Genomic DNA, 26938 nt, shown 5'->3' with positions numbered 1-26938 from the left:
TCAAATCTATCCTCCTAGGCCTCCATGCTCCTATTAAAAAGAAAATGCCCTGGGAGAATATTGATGGCTGGCCAGATGATTTAATGGCAAGAGCCCTGGGTGGGAGTCAGAAGAGCTTGTAGTTCTTCTCAGGAAGTGAGTGAAGTATATGTTTATTTCTTAAGCGACTTGGTAACTTTCCAAGGCCCCTGGGATAGTTGAACATGTGTTTGCAATTTGCTGTAACTACACCTGAAATCCAGTGGCTACCTCAGAGTATGCCATTGCCTGTTTCATAATCTAATATTTAATGGTGGCAGATCTTATCTTGACGCATGATCCCTGGGCCATGGGACCTGATGATAAGCAGAGCTGGAAGTCTGCAAATGCTTCTATCCCAAGGGGAGGACTGTGTGTCACGGGCACACTGTGCCGTGTGATGCCACCTGAGTGTGCTGCTGAGTTTGGAGAGTTGGAAAGATGCCTCCACAGCCTCATCCTGGGCTGAGTCTCTGTTACAGCTAATGAGGAAGAGCTGCGAGTATTAGTGCCCAGTGCCCCTTAGCTCATTCCTACCCCAGCAAAATGCACACCTTTTATTACTGGTGTGACGTCTGTGTCGGTTTCTCTCTTTGAGAATCCATATATTTTTTATGTCTGAGGTGGATTGTCATCCTTAACATAGATTTATTAATAAGATGTAAACTATGTGCTAATGATTGTCAATAAATCAGTTTGGATTCCTTCCCGATACACCTTTTTTTTTCTTGTGCTTTGGAGGTGCTGATTTGTTCTTCTCCAAAGCTTCTAGTGGGTTCTTAGAAACTGAAAGAAGTCAGATTTCTTTCAAAATGAGTCTTAAATGCTGTATTTTACAAAATTTTAAACTAAGGCATATTTTTAGCTTCAACAGCTGGTTGATATGTAGCCTGTGACTAATGAAATGAAACACATTTTTGTTTCACGATCATGTGTTAATGTCACCCTACAATTTTGTTATTTTTGATGCAAGAAAGAATGATTAAATCTGAGGAAACAAAAAAAAAAAAAGCTTTTTGGTTATACTTGAAGGCAGATTTAAATCCAGTCTCTTGGTTTTTGAATTGTAGATGATGTTAGGGAGCATGGGCTCAGATTTTGCAGTTTGAGATATTGACAAAACTGAGAGAAGAAACCATCCTGTCTGATTCTGGCTCTTAGACCTAAGGGGCAGTAGCCACTCAGTGTCACCAGGGATTTCAACCAAGAAAACTCAAACTAAAAATCAAAGTGAAACAGTCTGTATACAGTATGATCCAGATTTTATAAGGAAAAATCTTATCTGTAGAAAAGAAGGTCTGGGACTTAAACAGGTTGATGGGGTTTTTTTTTTTTGTTTGTTTGTTTTTGTTTTTTGTGGTTGGATTATAGGGGAATTCTTCTAAAAAATGCATTTAAAAATATTATAGTGAGTCATGGTTTACTTTCATTTTTTTTTTTTTAAAGGCCCTAATAGGGCTATAAGTACCAAATCTTTGGAACTACCAAGATCTCTGGTGTGCTTGACAGATAACACTCCGCATGCTGTCCCGTTGACCTCGGGTTTCCCGATTGAGCACAAGAATAACCTTCAAGTCAATTGGGAAACAGATTTGCTATTCAGTAATTTTTCCCTCTCAGCCTTCTGACCTCTTAGGTATTTCAGTCGTTACATCTAAGACCACTTTTGCTTTTCCTGCTGCTAATTAGTTCTAGATTGCTTTTAAGAAATAAAGGTGGGGGCGCCTGGGTGGCTCGGTCGGTTGGGTGTCTGACTTCGCCTCAGGTCATGGTCTCACCATCCGTGGGTTCAAGCCCTACGTCAGGCTCTGTGCTGACAGCTCAGAGCCTGGAGCCTGTTTCGGATTCTGTGTCTCCCTCTCTCTCTGTCCTTCATCCACCTGTGCTCTGTTCCTCTCTCTGTCTCTCAAAAATAAACATTAAAAAAAATTTTTTTTTAAATAAATAAAAGCAGTTTACCTATCAGCTATGAGGAAAAAGTTTTTTTAAGCCTTGAATTAGGACAGCATGCTGCTGTGGCAAATAGACTGTGAAGTAATACGTTAAATTCTTCCAGGCAGAAAGGGAGTTAAAGAGTTAAATAATTCTATTTCTTTTTTTTTTTTTTTTTGAGCAGTTCGTGGTTATGCTTTTTATTCTTTTTTTTTTCCTTTGTATAATTTATTTGTAATTTACATCCAAGTTAGTTAGCACATGGTACAACGATTTCGGGAGTAGATTTCTTAAACCCCTTACCCATTTACCCATCCCCCCTTCCACAAACCTCTCTAGCAACCCTCTGTTCTCTGTATTTAAGAGTTTCTTATGTTCTATCCCCCTCCCTGTTTTCATATTGTTTTTGCTTCCCTTCCCTTATGTTCATCTGTTTTGTCTCTTAAAGTCCTCATCTGAGTGAGGTCATATGATGTTTGTCTTTCTCTGAATAATTTTGCTTAGCATAATACCCTCTAGTTCCATCCACGCAGTTGCAAATGGCAAGATTTCATTCTTTCTGATTGCCGAGTAGTCCTCCATCGTGTATATATGTATATACCACATCTTTAACCATTCATCCATTGATGCACATTTGGGCTCTTTCCATACTTGGGCTCTTGTTGATAGTGCTGCTATAAATGTGGGGGTGCATGTGTCCCTTCGAAACAGCACACCTGTTTGGATAAATGCCTAGTAGTGCAATTGCTGGGTCATAGGGCAGTTCTATTTTTAGTTTTTTGGGGAACCTCCATGCTGTTTTCCAGAGTGGCTGCACCATTTTGCATTTCCACCAGCAGTGCAGAAGAGATCCTCTCTCTCCGCATCCTCGTCAACATCTGTTGTTGCCTGAGTTGTTAATGTTAGCCACTTTGACAAGTCTGAGGTGGTCTCTCAGTGTGGAGTTAAATGAAATTTCAAATAAAATTAAAAAGTTTGCCTGTTGTTGAGGCTCATGCAGAAGGCCCTGTCCATCCAGTAAATGTGCCAGATACCGCCTGTTGGTGGGGCCCTTCCCCACAGGCCTAGGTTCCCTGGCCTAAGACGACGACCATCTGTCAGTCTTACCAGTGCAAGAATATTAGTCTCTAGTCTTCTGGTATCTTTTTCATAGTCATTTTTAGATGCTTCTCCTTCTGTTCCTCCATTGGTTCGTTCATCTGCCCACTTAATGTTTTATTGTCCCTGACTGTGTTGAAAATACAAAGGTGAAAAGAAGCATAGTCTCCTGTCATGTAAGAGAAGTCCCCACCAAGGAAAAAGAACAAAGTTGTGGTGGTGGTGGACAGGGAGGATTTGGGAAAAACAGTGTAGGAAACAACAACAAAAAAAACGTTAAACTTCTATAATCAGTGTTCCCTGATAGGTAAAAAGAAAAGTTTGGGGACCACTTTCTTTGAAAGAAGAACCATCAGAAAATAAATAGAAGCTCCTAGAAGCTGAGAATACAATAATGGAGATTTAGTTGGAGGAGTCATCCAAACCCTAATAGGAGAAAACAAAACCCAAAGAGATGATAGGAAAGGGGAGAAAGATGAGCCAGCATCTAGCTAATAGGAGGTCCAGAGAGAACAAATGAAATGGAGGAAATTGTCAAGGAAGGTGAGCAAATTCCCCAGAACTGAAGGATACATCTGGCTTCATGGTGAAGAATACCTGACATGGGGAAGTATACCTGACAGGATGGATGAGAAGTGGCCCTTACCAAAATGTATTCAAGTACGGAAAGAAGTTCTTGTGTATTATTACTTGATAACGGCGGGGGGGGTGGGGGGGGTGGGGAAGGCTACCAGGAGAAAAAACTGGAGGCCTTGGGCATAGCTGCCTCTGGGAAGTGGGGCCAGGGAGCAGGGAGGGTTCTGATGTTTTTCATGATCTGCTGGTGCTCTGTAAGTGTTGAACTGTGCACATGTATTATTTTGATAAACCTACAAGTGAATTTAGAGTCCAGCAGGAGAGACTGTTCTCAGACGTTTTTCAACAGTGTTGTGAGTGCCATGATATGCAGTGGGGGCACAGAGAAAGTAGGAAGGGCTTCCTGCCTCTCTGTCTGGGGACAGCTTCAGATCAGCGGCATTATGAGAGCTGGGTCTCAGAAGGCGATTGGGAACTCGTTGTCAGAGGAAGGGGAAATGTTCTAGCCACGGGGAATAGCATCTGTGAGGGTTGAAGTACACAAGAACATGGGGTGTTTAGGGGAAGATAAGAGGTTTGGGGTTTCTAGATTTTAGTTAATTGGGCACAGCATTTTTCATTTATTTCCCTGTTTCACTTGTTCTCCTATGTTTACATGACTGTGTTCTCTGTTAAATTCTATATTGATTTAAGGATAAGGGTTTGTATCTTTGTCTTCACTCTTGGAAACCTCCACTGTATGGAACACAGGGTGTGTACACAACAGATGGTTTAAAAAACTTTAACTCAAGTACTTAACCCTTCCTTGAATTGTCTTCAATTCAAGAGAGGCCTCCCCAAACCTTGCTAATAATTTAGACTTTTAGGCTAATTGGGACTCAGGCACTATCATTCTTCAAGATGTAGGCATCTTCCTCTTAAGATACTAGGTTACCAGCTCTGGAAGGACAGGGATCGTGTCCTTTCTATCAGATCACCCTCAGGGCCCAACGCTGCACAGATGTTACCTGATGAACCTTGTCAGTCTTCATTAACTGATCCCAGACTGAAAGAAATAATTAACTCTTCTGCTGCTGCTTGTTTTAATGAGATCCTTAAAGCCCCCAAACCCGGATGTCTATAGCTTTCTCTGCCTGCCCTTAGTAAGGAACGGAACTAATAGGTTTACCTACCAAGGTGCCAGCCCATAATAAAGGTTCGTGTTGATTGCCCTAATATTATAGCCTTTGCTGTTAAGGCTGATAGGCAGTTTGTTGTGTACAAAACAAGATTAATACCTTCTTCTGATTACTATTGTCTCTGTTCTCCTTCAGGTCTCCTCACTGCGTTCCATCCTTTCCATTTCTCCTCTCATGGTGAAGGGTTTTCACGAAGATTTTATGTTTTTGCTTTTTAGTTCATATTGTCTGAGTTTGTTTGGAGAAAGATAGGCCCTTCTGTTAGTGACACAAGTTAACCAGTTCCAGTCACCTGTACCGTCCTGCCAAATATTGAGGCTCCTTACTGCTTTGTTTTCATTTAAAAAACTTCTTATTGTGACATACTTAGATTCCCAGGAAGTTACAAAGAACCTACAGAGAAGGGTACATATACCCCTTAGCGAGTTTCTCCCGTTGTAAGTGGAGTATACTCACAGACCATGGAATTAGTATGATTCTGTGCCACTTTATCGCCTGTGTATAGATTCATGTTCCACCACTGGGATCAAGGGACAGAACTATTCTACTGGCGCAAAAGTCTTCTTGTACCATTCCATAAGAGTTGCGTGCTACCTTCTCTATCCCTGACCCCTGGCAACGGTTACTTTGTCTTCCATCTCTATGATTTTGCTATTTTGAGAATTTTACGTAAATGCAATTCTGTAGCGTGTAACCTTTGAGACTGCCTTTTTTTTTTCTTTGCATATGATGCCCTTGAGATCCATTCAAGTTGTGTGTATCCATTCCTCATTTCTGAGTTGTGTTTCATGATATAGATGTAGTGCAATTGGTTTATCCACTTACCTGGTATAAGTCATTTTGGTTGTTTGGCTCTAACAAATAAAGCTTTTGTGAATCTTTGTGCACAGGTTTTTGTGTGGATATACGTTTTCATTTCTCTGGGATAAATGCCCAGTAATGTGATTGCTGGGATCATATGGTAGATAGAGGTTTCAGTTGTTAAGAAACCGCCAAACGATTTTCTTGACTGGCTGTACCTGTTTAGGTGAAGTGTTAGAAATCTTACGTCTCTTTACGTCCCTTTAGCCACCTCTGTTTATAACTGTCTTAAATATTTCTTCTGTGTATGTTGAGAACCACATCAAAACATGTTAAAATTTTTGCTTCAACCTTTAAACAATAATTTAGAAAACTTGAGAAGAAAAATCAATTGTTTTATTCCATATCCTTATTCTTTTGTTCTTTTTTCCTTCCTAATTTTCCACAGTTCCTTCTTTTATAATTTCTATTTTAAGAATTTGTGCCATTTTTTGGTATGTTTTTCCTCTGGATATAGCATTGTGGGTTGACAGTTTTGTTCTTTAACTACTCGAACAATCTGGTACCCCTTTTTCTGGCCTCCATGGTTTCTGATGAGAAATCTGCTGTCATCCTACTTATTTTTCCCCTAGACTCAAGGTGTCACTTTGCTCTGGTTCTTTGAGTTTATCCTGTTTGGGATTCATTCACCTTCTTGATTCCATGAATGTGAGCATCTTTCCAGATTTGGGGAGCTTTCAGCCATTATTGTTTCTAGTGTTCTCTCAGCCCTGTCCTCTTTATCCTCTCCTTCTGGAACTCGGTGACATGAAGGTTCCAGCTTTTGCCATAGCTCCACAGGTCCCTGGAACTCTATTTTTCTGCCCTTTTTTCTTTCTGTTACTCAGATTGTATAATTTCCTTATTCTCTTTTCCAGTTCATTGGTTCCTTGCTCTGATTTCTCCATTCTGCTTTTGAGCATATCTACTGAACTTTTTTTTTTTCATCTCTTGTCCTTTTCATTTCTAAAATTTCCATTTGGTTCTTCTTTATTTCTATTTTTTTTCTGGGACTTTCTGTTTTGTTTCAAACATGTTTGTAATTGCTCATGGAAGCATTTTTAACATGGATGCTTCAAAATCTTTGTTAGATAATGCTAATATCTTTATTCTCTGTGTGTCAGCATCTGGTGTCATTTGTCATGCGAGTTGAGATCATCCTGGTTGTTACTGTGATGAGTGAGTTTTCATTGATACCGGCACATTTTGGGTATTATGAAATTCTGGCTCTTCTTGAAGTCTTCCATTTTAGCTGACCTCTGACCCAACACTAATGGAAGAAAGGGGGGTTGCCTTGTTACTGCCAGATGGAGTTGGAAATCCAGGTTCCCTTCTTGGTCTCCATTGATAATTGGGGGTAGGCAAGGGTGGATGTTACTGCTGTGTGGCAGCAGGAGTTCAGGGTCACTACTAGGCCTCTACTGACAGCACCTTGACCGAGCGCCGGGGTACCTTGTTACTGCCTACATGTGGCCTCCATTGACACCATGGGTGGTGTTACCATGGGACAGTAGTGAAAGTTCTGACTCCACAAGGCCTTCTCTGATACCACCTTAGCATGTGGGAGGAGAGGTGCCTCATTACTGATAGGTAGGGAAGTCCAGGCTCCCTGTGTGGTTGCCACTGGATGCCACAGGGTGGATAGTGGAGAAAGGAGACTTGTTACTGCCCAGTAGGTCTGTAAGTCTTGACCCTTCTTCATTCTTCTCCAATACCATCCAGGCCAGGAGGAGAGGCCCTTGATTTCAGTCTAGTGAAGGTGGAAGTCTGGGTTTTCACTGGACATTTGTTGTCAGAGGTATACATGGATGAGACTCTTTTGGGGGGTGTTTGGCTAGTGTTTTAGGTTTCTCCAGAGAATAGACCGATAGAGAGTGGGTGTGCGGGGGAATATGGGTGTATTAGAGTGACTTAATTTAAGAAATTGACTCACAATTGTGGGGAGCAGTAAGTATGAAATCTGCAAGGTAGGTTGGCAGGCTGAAGACCTGGGGAAGAATTAATGTTGTAGCTTGAGTCCAGAGGCAGCGTGGAGGCAGAATTCTCTCTTCTTTGAAGGATCCTCATTCTTCTTCTCCTATGGTCTTCAACTGATTGGACAAGGCTCCCCCCCTCCCCCCACATTGTGTAGGGTAATTGCTTTACTCAAAGTCTACTGACATAATGTTAACCTAAGCTAAAAGATTACCTTCCCAGCAACAATTGGGCTGCTGTTACACCAAATATCTGGGTACTGTGGCCTAGCTCAGTGGAAACATCAGTATGCCTGGGTGGCTCAGTTGGTTGAGCATCCGACTTTGGCTCAGGTCATGATCTCACAGCTCACGAGTTTGAGCCCCACGTTGGGCTCTCTGCTGACAGCTTGGAACCTAGAACCTGCTTTGGATTCCGTGTCTCTGTCTCTCTCTCTCTGCCCCTCCCTCACTTGGGCTTTGTCTCTGTCTCTCAAAAGTAAACAAACATTAAAAAAAAAAACAAACCCAACAAACATCACTGTTTAAGTAGAGTGGTTACTGTCTGAAAGTGTTGTTCCTGGGGTCCTGAGGTTGCTAGCTGGCCTGCTACCTTCTCTCTGCCCTTTGGAGTTGTCTTATGTTTGCTTCATCACATCCAGGGTTTTTAACTGACTGAGCAGAAGGAGTATGTCTGGAAAAGTGTGTGCTCTTGCTTTTATTTGCCACCTTCTTTTATTTTTTTTATTTTTATTTTTATTTATTTTTTTTTTCAACGTTTATTTATTTTTGGGACAGAGAGAGACAGAGCATGAACGGGGGAGGGGCAGAGAGAGAGGGAGACACAGAATCGGAAACAGGCTCCAGGCTCTGAGCCATCAGCCCAGAGCCTGATGCGGGGCTCGAACTCACAGACCGCGAGATCGTGACCTGGCTGAAGTCGGACGCTTAACCGACTGCGCCACCCAGGCGCCCCTGCCACCTTCTTTTAGCATAGCAGATTAAATGCTTCTGATATTCTCCTGATAATATTTCTCCTGATATTAAGGATTATGTAATGCTTGTGTATGGTTTAAAATATTACATCTTTTGTACTAGAGTTTCTGATTTCATGATTTTTATTTGGTTGGTCTTTTTTTTTTTTCCTCTCTTTGCGGTTTTAGTTCAAAATCTTGATTTAGTTGGAAGTTGTTTTTTTTTTTTAAGGTTTTATTTATGTTAGAGTGTGTGTGCGTGAGTGGGGGAGGGACAGAGAGAGAGAGGGGAACAGGCTCTGTGCAGGCTCTGTGCTGACAGCAGCGAGCCTGATGTGGGGCTCAGACTCAAAAACCACGATATCATGACCTGAACTGAAGTTGGATGTTCACCTGATTGAGGCACCCACGTGTCCAGTTGCATATTTGTCTAAGCACATTCACTCTGGTCTTGGTGAGCTGCATTCTGACCCTTGTTGGGAACTCCTTAATCTATAGGCTATAATCCAGAAAAAACAGTTCTACAATTAAAAAACAGTCTTAGGATTTGACTCCATTACTTACATTCTACCCTGTGCTTCCCTTTATCTTTTGCTTCTGAAGTGCCAACTTGACAAGAAATGGAAAAATCTCTTTTTACTTCAAAGACTTTGAGTATCGCACCTGTGATCTCAGTGTCACTTGACATACAGCCTTGCTTTCTTCTGTACTTGGTTTCTGATGTGAATTGTCAGGACTCACTGCTTGGCAGACTCGTGTCTTAGCTGTTTGATACATTGCAGGAAGATGGAATCCTTTTTTTTTTTTTTTTTTTAAACCTGTATTAGGTCTGTTTTCACATGGATGCTTCTGAACTCCCCAGTCAGGGTCATTTACAGAACAACTCGAGTTCAAAACCTGGGAGCCATAGCCTGCCACATGTCATGTACTCTCTTCCACCTAGTCTGTGTGCCTGGCTTGCTTACACCTGTGTGTCTTCACAGAGGCAGTTTGGTGTTCTTGTAATGCTACTCTTTTCTACTACATTCCGTCTGACTAGTCTACCAAGCCACTTTTCAGGCTATAGATCTTGTTTTTTTTTGTTTTTTTTAATGAAAGTTCCTTTGCAGATCAAGCAAGGAGAGCTACTGATACTTCTTTCTATCATTGTGACAGTTTTTGCATCGCCATTTAGTCTGCTCGATTGTCCAGAAATTATGCGTTATTTACCTGTCAATGTTGATTTGGTCTTTTAAAAAAATCCATTTACTCTTAACACATACAACAAATACCCCAATTACATATGTTAGTAGAAGAAATAGTACATACATAACCTCTCCTGAATATTTTGCTATTAACACTTCAGTATAAAAATATTTTGGAAATTCACAGAATTTCAAATACACTAGCAAAGCTACCCATTGAAACTCAATATAGGAATCACTAGAAAAATGGTCACCAGTACCAGTCTGTTTCCCCTACCTAGCTTTTCCCAATATTCCAAGTAGGGAACTAGCCCTATAATTTCATAGGTTGATGCAAATCTTAGCCTGGGTAGAGCTTCATCTATTGAATTAACACCCTTTTGAAGGGTGATGAAAATAACTTTGAAAGGTGTGAGTTTATAAAGTCATTCCCTCTTCTTGGATCACAAAATATACTCCAGGAACCAATAATAATGCCAATTGGCTGATTAAACAGGGAGAATTATAATAGCAGATTTTGTGAGCATGTTTTGCCAACTCTGGATGATTAAAATTAATTTCCTGTTAGTTTTTATTTGGATTTTGGCATAATTGCCTTATTCTATTGGCTGAATGCCATTTAAAGTTTATTTGGTATTGTCCATCTTAAGTAGTAAGCTCCTAAAAGGTAGGTATCTGTCTATGTGTCATCTTGTCCTCTTTATTTTTTTTTTATTTAAAAGTGTTTTTAATGTTTATTATTGAGAGCAAGAGAGCGCAAGTGGGGGAGGGGCAGAGAGATGGAGACACAAAATCGAAGCAGGCTCCAGGCTCCGAGCGGCAGGACAGAGCCCGATGAGGGGCTCAGACCCACAAACCGGGAGATTGTGACCCGAGCTGAAGTCGGACACTCAACTGACTGAGCCACCCAGGGACCCCTGGTCCTTTAAAATTATAATGACAATATAAAACCTTTAAAGAAAAAAATGGAAATATACAGAAACGGTATATGGCTTTTTGTGTGCATGGCTCAACTTAACTCTAAAGTAGAAATTCTCTGAGAGTTGTGGGATTTATTTTTCTTTTGTTTCCTGATTTGCTGTTTAATAGGATTTTTTTAAAAAGAGTGGCTTCCAAATTTATTTCTTAATCTCCAATGCAGGATGAGAAATACCTCCTAGGGAAGCCTGGGTGGTTAAGCATCTGACTTCGGTCCGGGTCATGATACCAGGGTTTGTGGGTTCAAGCCCTGCATTGGGCTCTCTGCTGATGGCTTGGACCCCTAGAGCCTGCCTCAGATTCCGTGTCTCCCTCTCTGTCTTTGCCCCTCCCCCGAGCTCTCTCTCAAAAATAAAAAATATTAAAAAAAAAAAAAAAAAACCTTCTACAACACAACTCAGAATGGACATACCTGTGTGTGCACACACACACATAATGGGGGCTAAAATTACACAAATAATACTTGTTTTTACTAAGTGTAATTCATTCTCATACATGCTGTTCTCTTCTAGTGCATTCTTTTTTAAAACGTTGTATTTTAGAGAGAGCATGCATGAGTGGGGAAGAGGGGCAGAAGGAGAGAGAGAGGGAGAGAGAGAATCTTAAGCAGGCTCCAGGCTCAGTGCAGAGGGAGAGGGAGGGGGAGGGAGTATCTTGAGCAGGCTCCAGGCTCAGTGCCAAGCCTGACATGGGGCTCAATCCCATGACCTTGGAATTGTGACCTGAGCCAAAATCAAGAGTCAGATGCTCAACTGACTGAGCTACCAAGGTGCCTCATGATTTCATTATTTTTTACAGATGTGTTCTTAAAATATTTTGTATAAGGTGATATTTTAAAAGTCAAATTTATAAAAGAAACCTTGAATTTATTGTTGTAAACAGTAATAAGCAGTCTCCCATGATTTCTTAGTTTTCTAAATGATGGGTTTTGTATAAAGGAACAGGTGTTGTTATTGAGATATGTTGTTGAGAATTAAGTGTTAGGTGGATTGGGCTTCCCCTGGTGGCATTACCACCATCCTGGGCATTCACCCCATGTATTGATTTAACAAGGAAGGCAAACAATTTCTGTTCATTTGACCCTTCTGGTCAGTTGCTAGTGGCTTACTGGAGCCCCAGGTTGAACAGCATGAGGAGATTGTATCAAAGCTCTGTGAGAAAGTGCCAGAAGTGATTACTGAGGTCTAACAGGAGCAGTAAGAAGGAAGATAAATGAGTTTTCTGTGTGTGCTATCACTCAACTTCAGGATGGGTCTCTGTGGTGATTCTAGGCTCTTTAGGTAAGACATGTGCCATATTCCCAAATCCTATGTTTTATATTGATAAAGTACTTAGAATTAAACCCTGTAAAAATTTAACATTTTTGAAGCATGTGAGCCCCCAAAATTTCCCTAACCCTTTCCATATTTAACAATGTCAGAATAACAATGTTAATATTTTGGCTTTAAATTACTCCTTCACATCAGCAAATTCAGAGGACTGAATGATGTTATGTTGCCTTTGGCATTCCTGACCAATAGGTACCTTCATCTATGCTCAGTATGAGAAGACCGGCTTGCTTTTCTTTTCTTTCTTTTTTTTTTTTTTTTAAATGTTAATTTACTTTCGAGAGAGGGGGGCAGAGAGAGAGAGAGAGAGAGGGAGGCAAAGAACCCGAAGCAGGCGCCAAGCTCTGAGCTGTCAGTGCAGAGCCTGATGTGGGGCTTGAACTTGGAAACTACGAGATCATGACCTGAGCTGAAGTCAGACACTTAACTGACTGAGCCACCCAGGTGCCCCTGAGAAGACAGACTTTGTAATTACCCAAACTATGGCAATACAAAAGCAGATCCTGGCATATTTGTTACCTCCAGTGCAGAGTTGTCTTTCAGTATGAAAATGTATCTAATAATGAGCAGCAGTAGTTTTGAGAAGAGTAGAATCAGCAATGTGCAGTGTGTTTACACTCATGATAAAATTATTTTCTCTACAATGACTTTTTTTTAGGGTTGAGAGGGGTGTTAGTGGTTTGCAGTCAAAACCCTAAGGAGACCTTGTAAAACCTTTGAGACAGAGTTACATGACTTGTCTTAGTTACAGAGCTAGAGTCAGAGGTGGAGGCAGAGTATTGGGACTCCCGATTTTTGATGGGAAAGGTAATATTACACAAGAGTGCTTGGTTGGGGGCAGGAGGTTCAGAGTATTATTCCACTTTGCTGCTGGGGTCTTTTAGGGGAGTTAGCTGTTTTAAACACTTGTTTGATTTATGGCTGCTTGCTGCTGTAATCTACATCCAAATATAGTAGGAGATTTGTATGTGTGTGTATGTACATACTATAGTATTTCTGTTTATAATTGTATCTTTTATAATAAAAATTGTGGCTAAAATGGATTTAAAAGATAGATTCTCAGAGAAATTCTGTACATGCAGGCTTGCAGAACTGAACTTAATTGTCTGGAACATTTTGTCTGTGAATTGAGAAGAAGCAAGGAATAGCCATGTAGAGTTTTGGTTTGCTTTTAAATGTGATTCTTGTCATTCTCTGTGCTCCGTGTCTTCTCTAATCCATTCCCAGGGGCAGGAATACACTCACAGACCTCAAGGGAGTTGTACATCCTCATCACGGTAGTGGGATCCAGGAATAATGGTTTAAGTTGATTTTTTCTAGACAACTTCCATACTCTAATCTTTCATTCTATAAAATATCCAAATAAGTCAAATTTTTGTTATGGTGACTGGTCTTACCTTGCTCAAAATTAATAGCTTGCTAGAGCTTGAACTCATTTTGCTAGTTAGAGATTTCTTAGTAGATTTATTACAGTATTATTTGATCTTCATTGTAGGACATTTTGGAGGAAATAGATTGTCTTCCTGGGGCTGGAAGCTAAGAGAAAAAATTCTTGGCAGTTAAAGATAGCTAGTCTTAGTTTTTATTAACACTTGGCATTTGACCTTGTCCAGCATCCTGGGTGTAGCTGGTCACCATGGTTGTCTTCAGCGACCACTTCTGGCCTGCCTGCTGTGTGCCACTGTGCAGGCACCAGGGATACTGTGCTGGTCAAGACCGACTCTGCTTCTGTCTTCACAGAGCTTAGAATGCTCAGCTGTAAGAAATCCTGGGCCTCACTGGTGTGACTTACAGGGGTGTATGAGGAAATGGAATGAATCAAAATTTATTGCATGTTTTGGAAAGACAGAAGACATTCTGCATGCTGCTTTAAAAGTATTAAATTCATAACCTGGGTCAGCCATTGTTGCTGTTCCGTAGACTCAGTTTATGACAAATTTTACTCAGCCATGTGCCCAGCAAACAGTTGTCTCAACTTCAGTCCCCTCCCACTTTGACTTAGAGGTTGCAGGATAATTGATTTTGATTGATTGTTCCCATTATCTCCTTAAAGTCTTAGAGGATTCTTGACTGCATTTGTTTACCAGAGAATTTTCAGTGACATTCGAGAAATGAGAGCTCTTAAACATGGAGATGGTTTCTCTGTGATGTTCCTGAACTTCACCCTGGCCCTTGCCAGAGATCACTGTTTTTACAGCTATGTGCGTCATCGTTGTTTCCAGCCGATAGATGTCTGAAAGCAAGTTCACATCCTTCCTGTCTTAGGACTGGTGGGGCTTGGCCCAGGCAGCTGGATGGACAGTGGGGAAGGTCACTGAGAAAAGGAGGCTGGACTAGAAGTTCTTTCCTTGTCCCCACACAGACCCCTTAAGCCGTGATACACGTATTCTTCAGTACAACTGTTGACTTTGCTCTTGTTGTACCTTGTTGTACAACTGTTGACTTTGCTCTTGTTGTCAGGCCGCCTCACAGCCTTTCTGTGGCTTCTGAAATCCATCCTCCCTGAGTTTCAAAACCATACTTTGATTCTCGTACAACCTCTCTAATGGCTCCTTCCGGCCTTCCTTGCCCATCCCCCCCTGCTCAATACCATAGATGTCCTCCTGCACCTCATCTGTGCTCTTCCGCTCCTCTCGGCTTCGTTCTTCTCTCCTTTCTCCTACCCTGCTGACTCCCTCTCCCTCCTTTGATTTTCACCTTTTGTCATGCATGCTGTGCACGCTCGTGGCACCTCCGATGCACGTCGTATGAGGCATGGTTTGGGAATGATGAGTGAATGAGGCAGACAAAACTGCATCTTCTATAGCATTGGCTATTAATTCACAAGTTACAGTTGTGAAGTGTTGGGATGAGGAAGTCCTGGTTTATGAGAGCACAGAATTAGAGGACCTGTCCTGAGGAAATAACTAGGGGCTGGAATCTGAAGGGCCAGGAGGGATTTATGAGGTGGGAGTGGGGAGTGTTGCTGGCCCTAGGAACAGAAAACAGCTGTTAACTCCTGGTGTTCCAGTCAGTGGGCCTTCTTTGAATTCCAAGGTGTAAAATGTAGGTGTCAAATGCAAGTTGGCAACTTCTCTTCATCTCCCCCAGGCTGATTCTTGACTGCAGCCCCCTCTTTTCTCCTGTTTGCTGTGTTAGAAGTCTTGGTGTCACTGGTTTCCTCTGAAAAAGGCCTGAGACTTGCCTTTCTACTTTCCCACCTGCCACACCAGCTCTGGGTGCCATTGCTTCCTCACAGATGGCACGGCCTTTCCGTATCGCAGTGCCCACTCCCAGCCTTTGTGTGCCCCCAGCACTGCCGTGTGCCCCCACCTCTGCACAGCCAGTGTGGATCTCCCTCTCTCTGAGACCCACTTCTTAATCCTTTGACTTGGTGGTTGAAAAGACTAGATTCCTGATGAACAAAATCCAGATGCTCTTAATTTGGGTTCTCCCTTATCAGCCCTCAGACTCTGTCTTCACTTTACTCCACACACACCTCTAGGGACAAGGAGATATTCCTCCTGGTTCCCCTGTAAACCATGATCTTGTGCCTTTTTTCCTTTGTTCTAACTTTTGCCACCATCTCCAGGAAATTTTTTCAACCACTGCAGCCCCCAGTGATTTCTTCCTGTCTGAACTTTGATTGTTCTTAGAATACTCACTTTCTGTATTTTAATGTGCTAACGTCATTTCCTGACCTCAATTATAAGTTTAGTAACAGAAACATGTCTGCAAGAATTTTGTATACCCAAGTTGAGGATTCACCAACTAGGTACTTCATAAGGGCTTTGATGATGCCTAGAAGATTCATTTTTGTATCATTTAGTGGATGCTGCTAATTCATTGCTAATTGAGGACTCTGTGTAGTTAATATTGTAACCCTCCTGTCCTATATGTTGAGCATAACTTGAATTGACACTAAATACAAATCTCAATTGAAAACAACAAATCTGGGGTGCCTGGGTGGCTCCCTTGGGTAAGTGTCTGACTTCGGCTCAGGTCATGATCTTGTGGTCTGTGGGTGTGGGCCCCATGTTGGGTTCTGTGCTCACAGCTCAGAGCCTGCAGCCTGCTTCAGATTCAGTGTCTCCCGCTCTCCATGCTCCTCCCCTACTTGCCCACTCTCTCTCAAAAATAAATATTAAAAAATTAAAAAAAAAAAAGATTTTAATGGGCCCTAATGCACCAGGGTTCTTTTCTGTCTGTCAGGTTCTCACATTTCATAGAGTTAGTCAAGGATTCTTTCTAACGTTACAGCAATTTGTGTAGTTGTTTATAGTTTACAAGTTTTATGTATTTACTTACTAAAAAAATTTTTTTTTAATGCTTTTATTTATTTTTGAGAGGGAGAGTGACAGAACGCAAGTGGGGAAGAGACAGAGAGAGGGAGACAGAATCCAAAGCAGGCTCTAGGCTTTGACCTGTCAGCACAGAGCCCAACATGGGGCTTGAACCCACAAACCATGAGACCATGACCTGAGCCGAATTTGGACGCTTAACCGACTGAGCTACCTAGGTGCCCCTATAATTTACAAGTTTTACTTAAATAGACCCTCTCATTCAATCCTCATTATAACTCTTTGAGGTAAATGGTAATCTCCTTATTTTACAGAAGAAGAAGTTGAGGTATAAAAAACTTGAATGAGTATGAGTCCCCCATCTAATTTGTGGTGGAGCCTCGACCAGAATCTAGGTCTCTGACGGAGAGTTCTTTTTTCCCCAGCTTTACTGAGATAGAATTGACACATAACACTGTGTAAGTTTAAAGTATACAATGTGACGATTTCATGTATGCTTCTATTGTGCAGATTACCACAGTAAGGTTTGTTAGCACACCCGTCACCTCACATGGTTAACCGTTGTTCTTTATGTTGAGAACATTTAAGATCTTCTTGCTTAGAGTTCCAGTGTACAACGCCGTATTGTTAACTGTAGTCCTCCTGGTGTACTTGAGGTCCTTTGAACTTAGTCATCCTGTAGCTGAAATTTGTACCCTTTGATGAACATCTCTCCATTAACCCAGCCCCTGGGAACCACCATTATACTGTTTCTATGAGTTCGATTTTTTTAAGATTCCACATAGAAGTGAGATCATACACTATTTGTCTTTGTCTGTCAAGCATACTTCATTTAGTATGATGCCCTCAAGATTAATCCATGTTGTCACCAATAACAGGGTTTCCTTCTTTTTTATACGTGTGTGTTACATACAAACCACATTTCATCCATTGATGAACATTTAGATTGTTTCCATGTCTTAGAGGTTATGAAGAATGCTGCAGTGATTATGGGAGTTGCAGGTATCTCTTCCAAAGAGTGACTTCACTTCCTTCAGGTACATACCCAAAAGTGGGATTGCTGGATCATATTGTGATTGTTTTTTTAGGTTTTTAAGGAACCTCCTTACTGTTTTCCATAATGGCTGTACCAATTTACATTCCCACCAACAGTACCCAAGAGTTCTTTTTTTCTCCACATCCTGGTCACTAGTTTTTATCTCTTATCATTTTGACAATAGCCATTCTAATAGATGTGAGGTGAGGTGGTATCTCATCATGGTTATAATTTGCATTTTCCTGATGATTGGCAACATTGAACACCTTTTCGTATACCTGTTGGACATTGATACATTTTCTTTGGAAAAGTGTCCATTCAGGTCTTTTGCTAATTTAAAAATCAAATTATTTGTTATTTTGCTGTTGTAGGAGTTTTTACATGTTTTGGGTGTTAATTCCTTATCAGATACATGCTTTGCAAATATTTTTTTTCCATTCCATCGGTTACCTTTTTATTTTGTTGATTGTTAGGGTTCCTTTTCTTCCTTCCTTCCTTCCTTCCTTCCTTCCTTCCTTCCTTCCTTCCTTCCTTTCTTTCTTCCTTATTAATTTTTATTTTTACTTATTCTTTAAACTTATATCCAAGTTAGTTAGTATACAGTGCAACAATGATTTCAGGAGTAGATTCCTTAATACCCCTTACCCGCTTAGCCCATCCCCCATCTCACAACCCCTCCAGTAACCCTGTGTTTGTTCTCCATAGTTAAGAGTCTCTTAGGTTTTGTCCCCCCCTCTGTTTTCTTATTATATTTGCTTCCCTTCTCTTATATTCATCTGTTTTGTCTCTTAAAGTCCTCGTATGAGTGAAGTCATATGATATTTATCTTTCTCTGACTAATTTCGCCTAGCATAATACCCTCTAGTTCCATCCACGTAGTTGCAAATGGCAAGATTTCATTGTTTTTGATTGCCAAGTAATACTCCATTGTGTGTATATATATATATATATATATATATATATATATATATATATATACCACATCTTCTTTATCCGTTCATCCACCGATGGACATTGGGTTCTTTCCATACTTTGGCTATTGTCGATAGTGCTGCTGTACACAATTGGGGCGCATGTGCGCCTTCGAAACCACATACCTGTATCCCTTGGATAAATATCTAGTAGTGCAATTGCTGGGTCATAGGGTAGTTGTATTTTTAATTTTTTGAGGAACCTCCATACTGTTTTCCAGAGTGGCTGCACCAGTTTGCATTCCCACCAGCAATGCCAAAGAGATCCTCTTTCTCCACATCCTCATCAGTATCTGTTGTTGCCTGAGTTGTTAATGTTAGCCATTCTGACAGGTGTGAGGTGGTATCTCATTGTGGTTTTGATTTGTATTACCCTGATGATGAGTGATGTGGAGCATTTTTTCATGTGTAGGCCATCTAGATATCTTCTTTGGAGAAGTGTCTGTTCATGTCTTCTGCCCATTTCTTCACTGGGTTATTATTATTTTTTGTCTTTTGGGTGTTGAGTTTGATAAGTTCTTTATAGATTTTGGATACCAACCCTTTATCTGATATGTCATTGGCAAATATCTTCTCCCATTCAGTCGGTTGCCTTTTAGTTTTGCTGATTGTTTCCTTTGCTGTGCAGAAGCTTTTAATTTTGATGAGAACCCAATAGTTCTTGATGAGAACATCAATAGTTTTTGCTTTAGTTTCTTTCCCTTGCCTCTGGAGACATGTTGAGTAAGAAGTTGCTGTGGCCCAGGTCAAAGAGGCGTTTGCCTGCTTTCTTCTCTAGAATTTTGATGGCTTCCTGTCTTACCTTTAGGTCTTTCATCCTTTGTGAGTTTACTTTTGTGTATGGGGTAAGAAAGTGGTCCAGGTTCATTTTTCTACATGTTGCTGTCCATTTTTCCCAGCACCATTTAGTGAAGAGACTGTCTTTATTCCATTGGATATTCTTTCCAGCTTTTGTCAAAGATTAGTTGGCCATATGTTTGTGGGTCCATTATTGGATTCTCTATTCTGTTCCGTTGATCTGAGTGTCAGTTTTTGTGCCACTACTACCATACTGTCTTGATGATTACAGCTTTGTAATACAGTTTGAAGTCTGTTGGGGCTCCTTTTCTAAATTACTTATTGCTTCTCTAATAAAGAACTTGCCCTTGATCATATCTATTTTCTGCTGGGAGCCTTTGTCCTTATATGTATTGGTTGTTCATTAACTTCTTCCAAGAAACAAAAACAACAAAATTCAGCAGCTGCTTCTCATGAAGGATGAAGAGGCTACATATTTTTTAATGGACTGTTACCTCAATTGGTAAGATTTTGCAGTGGTATCTTCCCCCAAACTTTATTTGAGATGTAATTTGCATGTGGGTTGTGTGATGAGTGGAGTGTAAAGCTAACTGGTGTAGTTGGGTGTTAATTACTACCCTGGTGTCTGGGAGACCATGTACCCAGAACCATATCTAGATAATCAGACCTCTGTAGTATGCCTGGCCAGAAAAGGCTAGGCTGAGGTCAAGTATTGAAATGTCCTGCTGAGAACCCCCTAATGAAAAGAGGTCTTGGCATGAGACCCTAGGAGCTCTGCCCCTTGCTGCTCCTATTTGATTACAGAGGCATGGCGCTTGCAAAGCTTTTAAAAACTTGTTTCATGTTTTTAAAATCCTTGGGAGCTACAGAGTGGGTGTTGAGACCAAAAAGTCTGCTTCCTGAAGTGTTTATGCAAAGAATCATTTTTAGAGTTGTGTGGAATGGAATTGGGTCTGACGTCAATTCCCAGTGTGCTTTCTCTCCCCTGGAAGAATAGCGCATATGTAGGGACAGATGTGAGACTCCAGTCTCTTTTACGTATAAATAATGCTAGGAGAGACGGAACAGTACTGTGAGTGAGAAGTGGGGGAAGGACAGAGTTTACTGCAGGCTCTAGAGAAGAACAAGTTGTTCTTATAAGCACTTTTTTAAACCTTCAATTGTGTATCATCTGTGAGCCTAAATGTGCACAAAACACAAGTGTACAGTAATCAGTAATATAATAATAGAGCCAGGTACCCATGTAAGCTCCACCAGAGTCAAATACTAGAACATTGCCCCTACCCACAACTCCCCTCCCCCAGCAATTACTTTGGATCACTACCCACCCCCACCCCCCTTCAGAGAGACTCTCTGACTTTTAAGGTAATAACTTCCTTGTTTTTATCTTTAGATTTACCACTTTTGTATGTGCACTCCTAAATGATTAAGTTTTGACTGTTCAATTTCATATACTGGAATCCTACTGCCTTTTTTGTGAGTCTTGATCTTTTCCCTCGATGTTTTGTTTCTAATAATCACACTTGCTGTTGCATATAGCTGTAGTTCTCTTTTATTACTTTGTAGTACTTCATTGTAGGACTACACTACAGTTTATCACTTTGCTGTTGATGGATGTTTGCCTGTTTGCAGTTTGGGCCAACTGCAAATACAGCCACGTTGAGCATTCTTGAATTGTCTTTTCATGTATGCATTTTTGTTGGAAACGTATTAGCTTGAACCCTCGTGAAATTACCAATTTTGTGAATTAAATAGTGAAACGTTAATGATTTCATATGGTTCAGTCTACTACTTGGGCGTACAAATGTTGGATCATAGCAAATGTATATGTTCAATTTTTGTAGATTATACCAAATAGTTTCCTAAAAATCTTGTGCCAACTTGATCTCCTGCCAGCAAAGAATGAAGAATTTCTCCATATTCTGGCCAACACTTAGTATTGTAATTGTTCATTGTGGTTTTGGTTTACATTTCCTTGGTTCCTGGTATGAAGTTGAGCCCTTGTTCATTGGTTTTTGGCCATTTAGATTTCTTCCTGTGAAGTACCTATTAAAGTCATTTGCCCATTTTTCTGTTGGGTGATCTTTGTCTTGTTGATTAGCAGGTATTCTTTATATGTTCTAGATGTGAATCCTTGATGGCTTCTTATGTTGCATATTTCTTCTGCCATTTTCTCGCTCATCTCTTCACTCTCATAAGGGTATGTTTGAATAGATATTCTAATGTAGTCAAATTTATCCATTTTTTTTGTCATTAATGCTTTTTGGGTTTTGTCTAAAGAGACTTTTACCGTAAGTTCTTGAAGATACTCTCTGATACTGTCTTCCAAGAGCTTTAGAGTTTGGCCTTATTTAGTTCTGTAATCCATCTGAGATTGATTTTTGTGAGTGGAGTGAGGTTACGGTTCATTTGCATTTTCCCCCCAGTGTTTGTCCATTTGTGTCAGCACCAGTCAATGAAAAGCCTGTCCTCTCCCCCACTGGTCTGAGGTGTCATTCTATCATAAATCAGGGTCCATGTTGCCTGTATCCATTTGAGGCTCTGTTTTCTGCATCAGTCTGTTGATCTATTCCTGCACTAAACACCTCTTGTCTTAATTACTCTAAGTGTATAGCAAGTTAAGCTGCCACCTTGCTTTTCTTTCCTGACTGCGTCTTGGCTGCCTTGTACATTTCTCTATACATTTTGGAATCCACTTGTCAAGTTTCACAAAATAAGTCTGTTGGGATTTTTGAGATTGCATTTACTATATCAGTAATTTTAATCAAATTAATAAATTATTTATTTAGACTTTACATCTTTATAGCAGTGAGTGTTTAGGAATAAGGCTTAATACTGTATTGTCAAAAATTTTTTCGAGATGAAAATGAATCATTTCAACAGATTTCTATTGTGATAAAATTTACCACTTTAACCATTTTTAGGATATAATTCAGTGGCATTAAGCACATGCACATTGTTGTATGACCATCTCCACTCTCTCTCTAGACCTTTTCATTCCTCTCAGGCTGAAAGCTGGTACTCATTAGACAGTTTTTTAAAATCTTTTTAAAATTTAAAAATTTTTTAGTGTTAATTTTTGAGAGAGAGAGACAGTGTATGAGCAGGGGAGGGGCTGCGAGAGAGACACACACAGAATCTGAAGCAGGCTCCAGGCTACTAGCTGTCAGCACAGAGCCCAATGTGGGGCTTGAACTTGTGAACCATGAGATCATGACCTGAGTTTCTGGAGTTGGATGCTTAACTGACTGAGTCTCCCAGGTGTTGCCCTTGATATGGTTTTAAATGAAATATATTAATATTCTTTTATGAGCATCCATCCAGTTGTAATCAACTGGATGACTGCAGTTTGGCTAATATTTAGTATGTATTTTTCATAATCTTCTCCACTCTTGCAGTTCTGATCATTGTTTCACTGATATTTTGCTGCCTGGACAGTTCTTATGTCTGTCAGTTGTGTTGAAATGTTGAAGGAGATGATGATATAGGATATTTCTGTACCACTTAAAAGGTGTAGGGTAACTTCACAGGTCTCTGTCAGCAGTGACAGGGTTTCACATATTAGCATATGTGGTTAGGTGGTGGCCTTTCCATCTCTGAGATAAGAGGTGATAGATTGGAAGGGAATGATAGCAGAAGAATAGAGTTTTTTGAGTATGCGGTAGACTCAGGCTAGCCTTCAGAAGTGTCTATGAAGCCAGAGGAACTTAACACCCAAAGTAGAGTCAGAACTCCCAAAGCTTACGTACATATTTGGCTGGGTGCATATCTCTCTCCTGGCCCTAGAAGCCTAAGTAACACCCCAGCACCTAACACTCCTATCTGAGTGGAGACAGCACAGGTAACATTGTCCTAGGACTTGGATGTTTGTGCTTCTAAGACCCTGTGGGAATTTTTAGGATTGTAATTGATGTCCATTACCCTGAAAGGGCCTTTGCAGTTACTGATGAAGACTTGGCCTTTCTTCGTTGCAGATTGACATCAGTAAATGCCATTATTTAGTAGATTTGGACACGATGAGAGAAACACCCCGGGAGCCAAAATACTCATCGAATAGAGAAGAATGGATCAGCTTGGCCTACAGACCATTCCTTGATGCTTCTAGGTATGTGGCTTTAATCCTAAGAGATGTACTAGGACTAGTAAGGGTACAAATTAGAATCTTGATTGAATAACTTCCAGTCTTGGGCTGACTGTAATAGCCATCATTTCATTTTATTTTTATTTGGGCCCAAACACATCTATTCTTGTCCAGTTTCCTGAGAAATCTAAAACAGTGCTCTCTTTTTCTAGGCACCACATGCAAAGTTTATTTAGGTGTCATCCAAATAAAAGAATCTAAATAAAACAGATCCACTGAAGACCATGCAAATAAGTGTTTGCAATGGATTACACTTGGCCATCAACCTCAACTGTCTTTGAGTATTATAACACTGTTAGGAAGATTGACTCTGTCCTTTAAGGAGCTAGAAGTTCATATCTGTTGTTTTTGCAATCCAGGCTCAGTCGAGGAAAGGACAGGCCTTACTTGATCTTAAAGAGAGAGACCAATAGAACAGGGCCTGTCTGGCTCTTCAGAAGGGGCTGAGAATTAATGACAAGAGGGGAGTCAGAATGTTCAGGTGAAGGAGTCATGGCATTGAGCTGGAGGAGTCAGGTTGTTTGTGGGCTGAGGTCCAGGGAGCCCTGGAGGGGGCAGAGCCCAGGCAGAAAGTGAAAGGTAGAGAACCAGGTCCTGAGAGGCAGGACTGGGACTCAAACAGGGAAGAAGATGTTTTTAGGACAGAGTGATCAGAACCTGCCGATGAATGAAGATGAATAATAACAACTGTCGTTTGGGTTCGGCAGCTGATGAAAGCAGTTTTGATGGAGTGGTCTGAGCATGGTGACTTGGAAGTTAGGGGTCAGAGCAAAAGCAGCAGGACAAGACCTGGAGGTGGCGAACACAGAGGTTTTCTGGAGAGTTCTGCTCTAACGGGAAGCAGAGAAATAGGGCTATGAATGGTGGTGGGCACTGCAGGGGGAGTGATGGATTGTGTCCTTTGGGTTTTTTTATATTGTGGCATATGTGTAACATAATTATACACAAAAACCCTATAGTTTGCCATTTTAAGTGTACGATTCAGTGGTATTAATTATATTTGCAAAATTGACCTACACATTTTGTAAGTTGAAGGGTGGTTCGATGCATTTCTGTGTTGGCCTGTGATCACAGCGGTAGCATCAACTAACACCGTTATCGTGTCACATGGTCATTATTTCTCTTTTCTGTTGACAATGCCATTATCTATTTCGAAACCTTTGCATCACCCCAAACTGTTCATCTTTTATTTGTTTTGAAATGAGGGAAATCACAGTTAGGTTTGTATACCGATGGAAATGATCTCTTACCTGGAAACTGGTCATGTAGGAGAAAGGAAGGAATTGGTGGAGCAGGTGCCCTTGATGCGGGTGAGAGGAGATGTTTCAAACAGACAGGCAGCAGGTAGATCGTCTCTGTCAGTGACGGAGATGTTCTGTATCCACACTGGCCAACATGAGAGCCACGAGCCACATGCAGCTATTAAGCATTTGAAATGGGACTATTCTGTGGGTGAGGAACTGAATGTTAATTTTGTTTAATCTTAATTTAAATAGCCACACATAGCTGCTAGATAGAGGATAGTAATAGGCAGCGGGTCGGTGTGATAACGGGTATCTGGCAGCTTTCCTCTGATGGCCTCTGGTTTCTCTGTGCAGTAGGAAGTAGGATTATCAGATGAGAAGGGAGTTTGTGGGGATGAGGTGTTCAGGATTTGAGAAGACGGGAATAATTGAGAGTAGGAAACTAAAGGATCTTGAGAAATACAGTATGATTGGAAGACGGGGTAAAGAACCCACCTGAGTTTAAACTGCGTTAAGCACTGAGTTAAGCACTGAGTTAAGCACTGAGTTAAGCACTGTGGTTGCTTTTTGGTGCTCTGGTGATAAGGTACCTACCATCAAATCTACCTGCTTTAAGTGTACAACTCAATAATTATTAAATTTAGCAAGTTGTGGGTATATGAATGGGATTATCTAATATGTGGGGTTCTGTATCTGCCTTCTTTGACTTTGCATGTTTTGGAGATTCATTCATGTTATAGCAAGTATCAGTTGGTGTCCCTTTTTGTGCCTGAATACTACTCCTTTTATGGATATAACTATTTTGTTTACCTCTTCCCCAGTTGATGGATATTTGGGTTGCTTCTACTTTTTGGCTATCATGAATAATGCTGTTGTGAATGATTATGCACCCATTTTCGTGTGCAGGGTTGGAGTTTAGCCAAGAAAGTTCAGCAAAGCATGAAGGGGCAGGGGAGTTGAGTTTGTGTAGGGGAGTGGTCATGGCCTTAAGTTAGGCGAGGAGGGGTGGGGGGTGCTGAGGGAGTGGAGGGCCATGAGAGGTGGTGGGGTCTTGGGTTGATACTCACATGTGGTCAGAATTGGAGTAATAAGGGGAGAGAGCTGGCAGGAGAAGCAGCAGTGATGGTGTGAACGCTCTGCATCACACGTGTTCTTCATTATTGTTATTCGATACAGCACTTGGGGTAGGTTGCTGTAGTGCCTTCTATTTTGAGTTGAAAAAACTGTGACAGCCTGAGATCTGGCCCTGGGAAGATCTCCAGCTTGGAGGGGACAGCGCATTCCCAGCGGCCTTCCCATTAGCACAGGACACTGAGTGGTTCACAAATAGTGACAGCAGTACGCTGACCACAGAACGAACTCTGTTTGTAGCAAATGGGACAAGGGCGTATTTTAAGGTAAGTTTTTTTTCCCTTTTGGGTTTGAGGGTTGACATGAGAAGATGTGCCCATCTTCCCGTTTCCCCTTTCAATAGCACACGCACCCTGCAGCTGGTGCACATGGACTGAGAGCCTTCGGGACAAGGCAAAGAAACCATGCTCGTACAGTTCTCACTGGAGACTTTGAAGTCTTCTGAGGGAAGAGCAAAAGGTGTTGGTCACTTCCCCACCTGTCTTGTGATGAGCAGTGACTGGAGATACTTGCACGGCCACACGAGTGCTGTGGCTCCTCTGTCTTCACCACCCTCCTCATCCTTTCCCAGAGACGCTGCTTGCTGTTCCCCGCTGAGTGTTCTGCTTCCCTCACAAGCTCAATGTTAAGGGCAGAAATAAAGCATAATCGGTTCAATTTGATAAACATTTATCACACACCGTGTGCATCCTAGATTTGAGACTGTGTGCAGAGAAGACGGCTGCCTTGGGGACTTTGGTACATCTGGGGAGAGACACTACACCAGAGAAGTGCCATGGAGGCGTAGAAGGGATGGGCAATTCCAAAAAGGCTCGGGTGGGAGAGGCTGAGGAAGATCCCAAGAGGAGGTGACGTGAGGATTGCATTGGTGATAGTGTGGGTGGCGGACTGGAAGGAGGGAAAGTTGGTGGCACAGAAACAGGATAGGAGACTATTCTGGTTGGCTAGATAGAGAGGCAGCGAGGGTGTGAACTCAACTGCCGAGGACTGATAGACTCAGGAGATATATAGTGTCTGGAAGATGAGGTCAGAATTTTTCCCAGTATCGCACAGCTTTCCCCAGTGGCCTCTATCAAGCTTTTAACATATTCCTTTGCTGTATTAGAAGTGCCGTACTAGTCATTGTTGGGGATTGCTTGCTCTGGCCGGGCTGGTCCCTGAGCAGAAGGTTTTGCAAGTTTGAGCACAACTTGCTGGAGAGACAGACCTTAAGCTCATAGGGCATCTTGTTTCTCCTGTTGGTGGGTGGTGGGTGGGTCCCTGCTGCTGCTTCATTTCC

General features: G+C 41.4%; 1 protein-coding gene across 7 annotated transcripts in view; it reads left to right on the top strand.

The window, feature by feature from the left end:
- Positions 1-26938, top strand: part of ALG9 (ALG9 alpha-1,2-mannosyltransferase) — a 105164-nt gene that overhangs the window by 43824 nt on the left and 34402 nt on the right. For 4 of the 7 annotated variants that reach the window (XM_045482768.1, XM_045482766.1, XM_045482763.1 and 1 more), the window contains exon 14: positions 23118-23248. The exons of the other annotated variants lie outside the window; for them this stretch is intronic. In XM_045482768.1, coding sequence (XP_045338724.1) covers positions 23118-23248 — 131 coding nt within the window. The remainder of the gene's footprint in view (positions 1-23117; positions 23249-26938) is intronic. 7 annotated transcript variants of the gene reach the window in all.

This window comes from Leopardus geoffroyi, chromosome D1 (assembly GCF_018350155.1).
Source record: "Leopardus geoffroyi isolate Oge1 chromosome D1, O.geoffroyi_Oge1_pat1.0, whole genome shotgun sequence".
Classification (NCBI taxonomy): domain Eukaryota; kingdom Metazoa; phylum Chordata; class Mammalia; order Carnivora; family Felidae; genus Leopardus; species Leopardus geoffroyi.
Note: the sequence above shows the minus strand (reverse complement) of the source record. Positions and strands in the feature narration are given on the sequence as shown.